Here is a 12194-nt window from a genome sequence, read left to right as displayed (position 1 = left end):
ACTTTTATATTTTATATTTTGTAAGTATTTCACTTTATAGATTTTCAACTTTTACTAGTTTTATCATTTAATTTTATTCACACATTTTATTATCGTAGATTTATTTTATACACCATCTTTATACTTTTATTATCAATTAAAATCCGTTAAAAATTTATGATGGAAAGGAAATGTTTCTAGTATTATTTTTCTTATGGTTTATAAATATGATTTTCCAAAAGTAAATTGAGAAAGGTCACTTCCTTTTATTAAGGTTATGTCACCCTCGGAAACATATATGGTGTATTTATTCATATTCTTATTACAAAAATAATATACTTTTAAGAAAATAATAATAAGTTTAGAAAAATTATATATTTAAGATATAACGGTATCATAATAAACTTTTAGTTTTATTTGACATATAAAATAGTTATAAAAGTATAAATTTTTATATTTTTTTAATAAAAAATAAAAAATAAATAAAAATAATATTAAATAAACGTAAAAAATTTATAAACTTAAAAAATATATTCTATACAGTAATAAAAATCTTTTTCTCCCTTAATGTTATTATATATTATATATTATATAATATTTATCTGTCTCCCCAAAGTCCGAAATCCGATGTTTTTTATAAATAATAGTTGCATATGGTTCTAACCAGGGAGTTCTGAACTGAGAAGCGGTGTTGACATTGAAAAACAGAGAGAAAATGGATACGAGTGAGTTGAGAAAAGCAGTGGAGGAGGTGGAAATAGTGGACGCTCATGCTCACAATATAGTTTCTCTTCACTCCAACCTTTCCTTCATCCACGCCTTTTCTGAGGCCAATGGTCAAGCGCTAACTTTCTCACCCAACTCTCTTTCTTTCAAGGTAACTTCGCCTTTACAATTTACTCTCTAACTTTCTTTCATCAACCTTCTATTCCTGTCTTCCAACAACATTTCTTTTTGCTCTTCAAATTATATTTAATTGCTATGTGTTCCCACAACATTTCTTTTTGCTCTTCAACTAGTCTGAACTAATGGGTGTGTCGTCTGTGACTCTTGACTAGGTTGTCAACTGCGTATTTGTTGCAGAATTCGCAATACTGTAATACACCAGTGTATCTTTATCATTGCACTATATATTATGAGCTGACATTTTATTGGAAGTTGCTAAATTATGAGTTATAGTCCTCGTTTAAAGAAACTCACCTGTGAGTTTGTGTTTTTCAATTATTTTTACTACATTAAATAATAAATTTTAAGCTTCACTTCACTTTACAAAATCAGTTTTTAAGAAATTTGCATTGTTAGCTAACCCATCACTGCATGACTCTCATAAGAAATAGATTTTAAGCCTTAATCGTTATTACAAAACTAGCTTTAAGGTGAGGTTTGTATATATATCCGGTAAATTGTTATTAATTTTAGTTGACGCTGAACTTCCAACAAACGGACAGGAATAGTCTTAGAGGACATCTCTAACTAATATTGCATTTGATTAATTATAATGGGTTTTGGTTTTGGCAGTTTACTAATTCTTTGGTTGGATTACATTCTGCTGTCGCTGTACTGAAAACATGAAATAATCAATGATTAGATTATATTAACAGAGATTAACATTTATTTAGTGATAATAATTTTGAAGTAAGGGTAGGAAATCAAATTAGATTAACACTTTCTCAGCTTTCTGTTTATACAGAGAGCTATGCATAATAAAGTCATTTTCTGCTTACTGTTTTATATAGTGCTTCAAATGTGTAAGCAATTCAAGGTGCTTACACGAGTCAAGGTGCTGTTTCCTTGCTTCAGAGTGTCGGTGAATTTGATGGGGATTTCAGCACTTGTGCATTACTTTACTCTTCAACTTAAATTTGCTAAAATATGATAAAAAAGTTTATTTGAGGAACTTTATTCTCAGTCTGGCTTGAATCTTATTGTAACAGCTTATTTTGTCATGTTAATATAACAGAGAAATTTAAGAGACATTGCTGAGCTGTATAGATGTGAGATATCCTTGCAAGGTGTTGAAGAATACCGTAGAGTATCTGGATTGCAATCCATCAGCTCATCATGCTTTAAAGCTGCAAGAATCGCTGCCATACTTATTGATGATGGCTTACAATTGGACAAAAAGCATGATGTAGAATGGCACAAGAGTTTTATACCTTTTGTTGGTAGAATCTTAAGAATTGAACGATTGGCCGAGGAAATCCTCGATGAGGTGAGATAAGAGCACAAAATCACTTTTAATTTGCATTATCATGATTATTAGGTACCTTCGGTAAAATTTCATTACAGTATTTCTTGGGGACTAAAAATCCTACTATGGTATTCGTTTACTTTTACTGTTTATTTCCACGTAATTATATATCCACTAAAGTCAATACTATATTCAAATCCCTTCTCTACTGTTGAAGTTAGAGGGTTAGGCTTTCAAATTTTCAGACATCTGTGGTACTTCCTTTCTGTGCAAGCATTTTATAGAATTAAGGAAAAAAATAGAAGTCTTGAAATGAGGAGAAATACGTTGTGTTTTGCAGGGTTCATTCTGGACCAGTAGTTTGCATATGGACTTTCACAATATGTGCATCCATTTCAAAGGCTTCATCTGTTTAGCTATTTATAGAACTTCTTAAATTGTTTTGGCAAATTACGTTATGCATAACTTATCAGAGAAAAGTCTTTAAGTAGAGATTCCTTAGTCTTTGTTTGAAAGGGGATTTGAGCCCAATTCTCTACTGAGTTTTTTGGTGTTGTCTTCTGCTGAACATTAAAAATACACTATATTGGTATTATTAAAATTCTTTTTAATATATTTTAAAACATCAAAATTAGTATCCATCAATATATTTTGAAGGTCTAACAGAGAAACAACATAGAAAAACCCAACAGACAATCCAAATTCATTTCCAATTCAATTATAATTTAATCAACTTTATATCACATCTTCAGTTTGGATTTTTTGAATTTTGAGTGTTAAACATCTACTTACACATATACTCTTCGAGGGAGAAAACGAAGGAAGAAACTAATAAGTGATTTTTTTCCCTACATTTTAAGATCCTATAGTATTTGACTTGAAAAACAAGGGAATTTTGATCCTTAGTCTATGGGATGCTGAAATGTCCAAGACACCCCATCATTATAGCAGGCCAGAAAGTTATTTTCTTTCCGCCAGAACCAGAATTGATCAATAGAAGATGGATTCTCTACTATGCTTGATGGCTATAACTATACCTTGTTAATGCACGTGAAGGTCGTACAGAAACTTCGGTGACTTATGATTTCCGGACATCTCCTTCCAATTGCCATCAGTTAATCATTTTCTCACCCCGAAGTGGAGACTATTATGTGGCAGTTGAGTCTAAAAGTGAATTTAGCAAATGTGAAGAAATTAAATTTTATTTGGGAAATTATTCTCCTCAGAAGGCTGTGAATCAAGGCCAGTGCTGGTTGTTAGGAATATGTAATTGTTCAACTGTATATTTTGCAAACTCCTGTTTAATTGCATCCGTCTGTTTTCAGTCTTATTTATGTTCTACCTCTCGGTCGTTCTCATTCACCTTCTTGTTATATTATCTTATATATAAATATTATGTTGAAGGGCCTGCCTGATGGATCTTCTTGGACTGTGGATTCATTTACTAAAGCATTTCTCTCAAAGTTGAAATCATATCCTTTCTATGTTTTTCTCTCTATCTCCCTCCACACACATGCAGCAATTCTTCTTTAGCTGTAATAGAATATAATATTTTAGCTGTATTCCTTAGAGACGCTGTTACAGTTGCTGGTGAGATCTTTGGATTGAAAAGCATAGCTGCATACCGCAGTGGCTTAGAAATCAACACTAATGTTACTAATAACGATGCTGAGGATGGACTAAGGCAAACATTGATTGGTAAGTATAGTGTGCAGGTTTATTTTAATATAATCTGTTTCAGGATATTCTTTCTCATCTTTCTTTACTTTCAGCTGGGAAGCCTGTCCGTATTGCAAACAAAAATCTTATTGACTACATCTTCTTACGAAGTTTGGAAGTTGCTCAATCCTATGACCTGCCAATGCAGATACACTCGGGGTAATGGATAGTTTTAAATTGTTTGATACTTTTACATATAATGATATCCGAGTATTTTGGGGGAAATATATTTTGGAATTTCAAAAAATTACTCAGCTAGCATTAATTGAAATACTTTGATTTCTATGTGCTTAACAGAACCTTATTAGTAAGGTTACTTGAAGAACAAAGCATATTGAGCTGTGACTATCTTACAATTTGGTCTCCAAACATCACTGATGTTAGTTAGGTGAAATTAGTTTGCGTCTTGTCCACTTCTAAGATCTACCACACTTCTCCTAAATGTCAAAGATACGTTTTCTTTTCCTATTCCCAGCTTTAGGATACTAATTTGTTCTTTTGTTCGATAGGTTTGGGGATAAAGATTTGGATCTGCGACTCTCCAATCCTCTTCATCTACGTGCAGTTCTTGAGGACAAGAGATATTCGAAGTCTCGGATTGTGTTTTTGCATGCATCCTATCCATTCTCAAGGGAAGCGTCATATCTAGCCTCTGTTTACTCACAGGCAAACATTTTACAACTCAATCAATGGCTTGGTATTAGTATATTTGAGTTACTGGATAACTGGCATGTAGCACAATCTTCTCTTTCAGGTCTACCTTGATTTTGGGCTGGCAATTCCAAAGTTGAGTGTACATGGGATGATTTCTTCAATGAAAGAGCTATTAGAATTGGCTCCACTAAATAAGGTGACTATAACAAAATAAATTGAATGTTATGTGTAAATTGCAAAGGAATAAGAATTTTATAATGAAATTAGAGTCTTCTTGAATTGGGTTATCCAATGAAACATGTAAACCACAAGATAATGACTTTCTGGCCACGGCATTTGATGTCTCACGAGAATAAACTTTGCAATGCAGGTGATGTTCAGTACTGATGGCTATGCATTTCCTGAAACATTTTACTTAGGTTGGTTAATATGCTATTACACCTAATATAAATATTATACTTAAATGCTTTGTTGTGGTATTAAGTATCTTACTCTATTTGTCCCATAATATATGCAGTTTCCTTTGCTGACTCTTAAAATTTCTACACCTAGGTTGGCCACACCCAAGGATATAGATAGACTTTTTCAGAAAGTCTTAGTCCCTATGTAACAACTAACTACTTTTATTTTTAAACTTTTTCCTATAATATACTTTCCAACTCCTCTCATTACTTTCCTGCTTAACAGTTTCTCAGCCCTACGGTTCTGTTTCCTCCAACTCTTGATCGATATGTTGTGTTTGGTGTCCTCATCCACACGTTATTGTCTAGGCCAGTTGAATCTTGGATATTACCAATACTTTTGTAGGTATATGCACATGAAACTATCCCACTTCCTCCTTGATACCGAAAACTAGATGTACTATCTGGTGTGAAGAACCATCTACCCACTGTGAGTCTCTCATAGCTTCCTCCACATTCCGTGCAATTTCCACAACTCGAATCAAATTTTTTGGATCAGGTAACTGAATTTGATTCTAGATATTAGTTTGCAACCCTGCAGAGAAATATCCCAAGAGTTTATCTTATATATATAATAGAGCTTGTGATGCCAATATTTCAAACTCCTAGGTGTAATCGTCCACCTTTCCATTTTGTCTTATGGCTGCTAATCTGTCAAACATAGTACTATTGTCCCTGCCTCTGAATCATGTAGGGGGTATAATAATTTTGGGAAATTGGGAGTGAGGTAAGAGTATATGACCTGTGGAGTTTTTTTTCATCTCTCCTTTGTTCCGTTAAGAGAGAGTGAGCAATAACAGATTATTTCACCTTTGTCTCTATTTCTGTGTTTGGTGCTATCAGGATGTCATTCCCAACTTGGTTGTGAGATCATGAAATCATTCTATGGATGACTTTTGGTAAATAGATTTGCTAAGTAGGTGCAAACCAAAGTTCACTTCTTAACAACGCTAATGTTAAGGTTGAATTAGGTTTAAAGTCCACTTCTTAACACGGTATGAAGTTCCACATCGACTAGAGATAACACCAATTTATATTATATAAGTGGATACAAACCTCGCCTTATAAGCCGGTTTTGTAAGGTTGAATTAGACTTAAAGTCCAATTCTTAACAACGCTAATGCTGGAAACTCCCAAGGTGCATGTAATGTGCTAACTTCAAAGGCGTAGATGAATATATCATATTTAAGATTTTATGATGATTTCAACTTATGAGCCTTTGAATATTTTTTAGCTCGTAACTTCTTTTGAACCCTTAGGATTAGAATGTGATGCACAACTTGATGTCATGAATTAATGCTTGAATTTTTTGTCTATGAAAAATGAGAGCAACATCATCTCTTTGTGGCTTTTGCTGATTTTGAAATTTTTTAACTCATGGTATAAATATTACTGGTTAAAGCTGAGTTTTTCTTTTACAGGTGCAAAGAAGTCTCGTGAAGTTGTTTTCTCTGTTCTACGTGATGCATGCATTGATGGTGATCTCTCAGTTCCTGAAGCTGTGGAAGCTGCAAAGGACATCTTTGCAAGAAATGCAATTCATTTCTACAAGATTAGTCCAGCTAACAGTGTTATCAATTCACATAGTAATTTGTCCCAAAATTTGAGTGGTGACTTAGACATTGATGTCTCACTTGTTCGTGTCATGTGGGTTGATGGTGCTGGACAGCACAGATGTCGTGTGAGTCACCCTCATGGGCTTTTTTCTTTTTATTTCATTGTTCTTTGTTAACCTTGGGAGGAAATTATAGAAAAATGTTTACTTTGAGTTTTCAAATGGTAGGTCCATTCTTTATTCTGTTTACATTTGGAATCAATCTAAATTGCATGGTTCTCACACCAATCATATTGTATATATTTAGTTTCATCTTTTTTCTTGGATATCGTGTGGCAAAGAGAAAAAGATGAAATCTATCCTAGAAAAGAATACTTGCTATCGTTTTGCACTAAGAAAAAGTTTCAGTTGCATTATTGTTGACACAGTGAACAGAGAAGTCAGAAATAATGTTGGATGCTAGTGCTGAATACTGAATACTGAATCACCTTTTGTTCTAAAAATTGAAATGCAGAATACTGAATCACTTTCTTGGAAGTTCTAATGCTGCATCTCTCATTCCTAGTGCACATACTGGGCTTGCAAATTTTTTGTCTTTAGGCACTTGAACTTCTGGCTGTACAGGCCTGGAAAAGTTCGGTTCAGCTGGTTTATGAATTCTTTTCTTAAAATTACATCTTGAGATGGAGTTGTGTTTTATTTCAGGCTGTTCCTAAAAAGCGTTTCAATGATGTGGTTGTTAAGAACGGGGTTGGTTTAGCGTTTGCAGTTATGGGATTCTCTTCTCATATGGATGGACCTGCAGAGGGGTCTGGTCTAACTGCAGTTGGTGAAACCAGATTAGTGCCTGATTTGTCTACTCTAAGGAGAATTCCCTGGTAAGTACTGCTTTTCTTTACAGGATATGAGCTTTTTCATACATTAAACTTCCTTTTCAATTGATTCTCAAGTTATCAAACATATAATGTTCTCCAATTAAGTAACGAGGGAAAAGATGAAAGGAAAATATCTTGTTTGTTTCCATTTAAAGTCTCTCCTCGCCAATGTAAGATATACCTGTTTATGCACATTGTAACCGTTTGTAGTCTTTATGAATTGTATGAAGAACTCAAAACAATGAGCCTTCCAATTTCCCTCTCTCAATTGGCAACTAGCATTTTGTTATCTAATGACATTGAAGCTGTGACCAGATATTTTTCGATTATTATCCTATGTTTTTCTTTTACATGTGTCTTTTTCTCATTTCATTTTATATCAGAAATTCTTTTACTGCTCATGTTTTGTTTATATTATTTCTTTTCTTTTCATCTTTCTGTTAAATAAATTTTGTATTTAATTGTTGCCTTGTTTATTAAGTAAATAGTAATTGCATCATTGCATGGATCAAGTGTCTTCTTGAATGGAAATCATCTTAAGGTGTAGTTTATTTATTATTATTTTTTTTTTCAGAAATATATTCTTCAGAAGATGGATACAATTTTGTTAACTAATGCATCTCTCTTTTGAATAGGAATAAAGAAGATGAAATGGTTTTAGCTGATATGTGTGTTAAACCTGGTGAAGCTTGGGAATATTGTCCAAGAGATGTCTTAAGAAGAGCTTCTAAAATTCTGAAAGATGAATTTGACTTGGTACGAAGTTGAGTTCATCCTATCTGTTGAGAAGTATAGGATGTTTAACTTTTTCTGCTTCATCTTCCAGGAAATGATTGCAGGATTTGAGAATGAATTTATTCTTTTAAAGATGCTAAAAAGGTATGTTATATAATGTTATCTCTGATCTGAATAATGCAAATTACAGACAATTTGTTAAAAATGTGGTGAAAAAAAATAAAATCAGGGAAGGTAAAGAGGAATGGGTGCCATTTGACTCGAGTCCATACTGCTCCACATCAGGATTTGATTCTGCTTCTCCCGTACTTCATGAAGTTGTTGATTCTCTTCATTCCTTGGGAATTGCAGTTGAACAGGTAAAAGGAATGGTAACATGATCAATTATAAGTGATATATGATATGGCTTTGTACTATTCTTATCTTCTGAAGATTGCTTTCACGTAAATGAAACCAGATTAAGGTAAACCTAATACACCCTGTAACCAGAGTAATAGAGTGATTAACAACGCACTACCACAACACTATATTCTTGAAATTGAACGTAAGCACTGAAAAGCCCATCAATTATGAATAATTTGGGGGTTTAAGCATGACCAGTCCTCATAAGGATTATCCTGTATAGCATGTTTTAAGACATTCTCTGATACTTCTTTTGAAGCTGCAGCCCACTTTTTAAGCTTAACCTTTTCTTGTAATATCCTAGATACACGGTGAAGCTGCAAAAGGTCAGTTTGAGGTGGTTTTGAAGTATACCATTTGCACTAAAGCAGCAGACAACTTAATTTTCACCCGTGAAGTTGTTAGGGCAATTGCCAGAAAGCATGGCTTGCTAGCAACTTTTATTCCAAAGTAAGTGGCAAAGTTTGTCTTAGTTTTATATGATATCTTTGTATTCAGATTTTTGAACTACAGAGAAACAAAGTTGCATTTCAAAGCTGCTTTAAAGACTGTGCCAGCATATTTGACACCATATGGACACAATTGTATGGCGATAATGTTGTCAAAGTAGCCCCTGCTCGTTTCTTCTATGGAGAATATTCCTGATTGTGTTATTGTGTTGATAAAAGTACCCTCATGATTTGAATATACACTATCTTAACAATATCTAAGCAAAACACAATAGTTATACTTCATGACCATTTCTCTTACTACCACTTAATATCCCGATCGAGTTTAAAATGTTAAAATATATAACTTCAGTAAATTTTTATACAATCATTTCTTTCATCATAAAATTATTAAAAGTCCATTCTTTTAGAATCTAACATAAAGTTACATATCATATATGCTCTAGCGGTGTATGTTGACAACAAGTCTTTCTGGAAAGATGCTCTAATGTTATTACTTGCTGTCACAAGTTTTTGAAGAATACATTAATACTTAGATCTTTACTCATGGCCTTTCAGCTTCAAGTCTTAAACACAACTACAAACAAAACATAATTAGTGAACTCTATTACAAGACATAATTAATACTAAGAATCACTCCTAACTTTTGTAATCCCCCAACACGATTAATTATAACAAAACAGTAAACACAACTAACCACATTTAACAGTGTATGTATAGACTAGTTAATAAAACATAATTGCAGCTGATGAACTATCTAATGAAACCGTTAAAATTACTTTTGTTGGTGTAACAGAAGTTTTATCGTGACATTGTTTAGGTACGCATTAGATGATTTGGGTTCTGGATCGCATGTTCATCTTAGCTTGTGGCGGAATGGCCAAAATGTATATATGGGATCTGGTACATCATCTAAGCATGGAATTTCAACTTTGGGAAGAGAATTTATGGCAGGAATTCTACAACATCTTCCTTCAATCTTGGCATTTATAGCACCACTCCCTAACAGGTTGGTTTTATTCTGTGTGTTTTGACTGAAACTGATGCTATTGTATGACATTATATTGCCAGCGTTGATAAAGTTTAAGTTGTTATGAGTAAGATAGGATTCTTTTCTCCCTCTCTAACAAGCGTTATTTTAAATTGCAAATACCAAGTTTTGGAATTATGCCGCAATGTTTCTTTGTTATCTGAATTCGTGGCAGTTATGATCGATTGCGACCCAATACATGGAGTGGTGCGTATCTTTTCTGGGGAAACGAAAATAAGGAGGCTCCATTGCGAGCTTCTTCTCCACCTGGAACTCTCGACGGTCTAGTCACCAACTTTGAGATGAAATCATTTGATGGTTCTGCCAATCCATACTTGGGCCTAGCTACCATACTTGCTGCTGGCATTGATGGACTTCGAAGGCATCTTCCTCTTCCTGAACCTGTTGGTAAGATCATATAACCTTGATTATAATGTTTAAATCAACCATGAGCTGCACAAAATATTAAAATAGTTAGCCTGGGAATAATGTTCATCTTTTATTTTATTCTATTCGATGTGAGACTTTGTTTATACTCAACATTTTGAACCTAAAAACTCAAGATATTAGATTTAAGGTCTTTTTTTTATATGTTGGTTAATTTTGTCATTTCTACAAATTGTGAGGACTTAGTCACACGATTATTCCCAACATTTTTATCAAATAATACAGTTGCAGTGAAATACTTGTTGGAGTTTTGCATCAGAATCCTAGGAAGCAGAGTGGATGCTAAATTTTATTTACTTCTATCAAGTTCAATTCCAAATTTGAAGCTTTTTTTTCCCGTTTTCTCTTTCATGTTCCTTTTACCAATCTGCATAACGGTTGCATAAATTTTCGCTGGGTTCTTACATTTTTCAGCTGCTGTATACAAATATCAATATAAACCTCTCATTTCATGTATGAAACAGATACAAATCCGAACCCAGAAACCCTTCAGAGATTGCCAGCATCTCTTTCTGAATCTTTGGATGCTCTCCATAAGGATGACTTCCTTAAGGAATTTATCAGCGAGAAGTTGCTGACTGCCATAAAAGCAATTCGAAAGGTATGTTTAAAACAATCTTAAGACTAAAACTTTTTTATTTACTAATAAAACTATTTATGTTAAAATATATCATAGTTTAATTTTGAGAGGCATAAATCAAACATAAGAATAAAACTTTTTATTATAAAAAAGTAATAACTATTCATAATAATTTAATTAAATTTTATTCTCAAACATAATTTTATAATTAATTTAATAGAGATATATTAGTATCAAATTTTTTTCTTAGGCCTTTTTATCTAAGAGATCTAAAGTAAGGACTTTACCTGCTTAGGTTTTAAGCTAGTCCTGACTCTTAATTTCATTTCTATAATTTTCATAACCTAAGTGCTAATTGTGATGCTTAATGTGACTTATATTATCAGGCTGAAATTGAGCATTACACCAAGCACAAGGATGCATACAAGGAACTCATTCACCGTTACTAAGCTAGTTGCCTTTTGCAGAATGCAAGATTGGTTTGAGCACAGTTTAAGTTCTGCTGAATTCTTCGCAATGACCATTTGATGTTACTTGCTTTTACACTTGAGCTTTATGGTTCAGGGTAAAGACAGTTATGACCGTATCTGTTTTACAGCCTGTCTTAACTATTATACGTATCTTATACTATCTATTGTATGTACCTTGTATTGTCCTAGTATGATATGAACTAATTTATACTGTGCCTGTTTGTCAACTTCATCTTGAATTTTATATTTATGGAGAGATGTTAATATATGTATATCGGTTCAGGATTTGCTCACTAGGTGTAAAAATTAGATAATTTTTTTAGAATACAAATGGAAAATGGATAATGGATAATGATATTTAGACAACATGTTTTTGACAACATTGATTACGTGTCAATCTGTAATTGGTCAAAAATTACTCAATGATTATGTTTATGGTTATTATTATTTTTGACCAATCACATATTGACACGTAATCAATATTCAAATGTTGTAAAAAAATTGTTTAAATATCATTATCCATGGAAAATAATGTATTTTTATGCAAGATTGTAAGAACTCAAAAAAGAAAAAAAAAAAAACTGTACGTCTAATGCTTATGAGAATTGCATTTCTTTTTTCAAGGACTTCATTTTGTGCAAACTTGG

General features: G+C 33.0%; 1 protein-coding gene across 2 annotated transcripts; it reads left to right on the top strand.

Annotated features, from left to right (window-relative positions):
• The first annotated feature begins 622 nt into the window (after positions 1-622).
• Positions 623-11762, top strand: LOC106772591 (protein fluG). Of its 2 annotated transcripts, XM_014659094.2 has the most exons (18): positions 623-856; positions 1940-2191; positions 3575-3642; positions 3753-3868; positions 3943-4048; positions 4399-4555; positions 4644-4739; positions 4914-4962; positions 6426-6685; positions 7265-7437; positions 8070-8190; positions 8261-8313; positions 8399-8528; positions 8876-9021; positions 9841-10029; positions 10226-10458; positions 10962-11098; positions 11464-11762. In XM_014659094.2, the coding sequence occupies exons 1-18, from the start codon at positions 695-697 to the stop codon at positions 11524-11526; spliced, it is 2511 nt and encodes an 836-aa protein (XP_014514580.1). In that variant the 5' UTR covers positions 623-694; the 3' UTR covers positions 11527-11762. The 2 variants fall into 2 exon arrangements, with proteins under 2 accessions (XP_014514580.1, XP_014514581.1); XM_014659095.2 differs by lacking the exons at positions 623-856; positions 3575-3642 and having other exon boundaries at positions 2083-2191; positions 3741-3868.
• Positions 11763-12194: the final 432 nt, after the last annotated feature.

The sequence above is a fragment of the Vigna radiata genome, chromosome 8 (assembly GCF_000741045.1).
Source record: "Vigna radiata var. radiata cultivar VC1973A chromosome 8, Vradiata_ver6, whole genome shotgun sequence".
NCBI lineage: Eukaryota > Viridiplantae > Streptophyta > Magnoliopsida > Fabales > Fabaceae > Vigna > Vigna radiata.
Note: the sequence above shows the minus strand (reverse complement) of the source record. Positions and strands in the feature narration are given on the sequence as shown.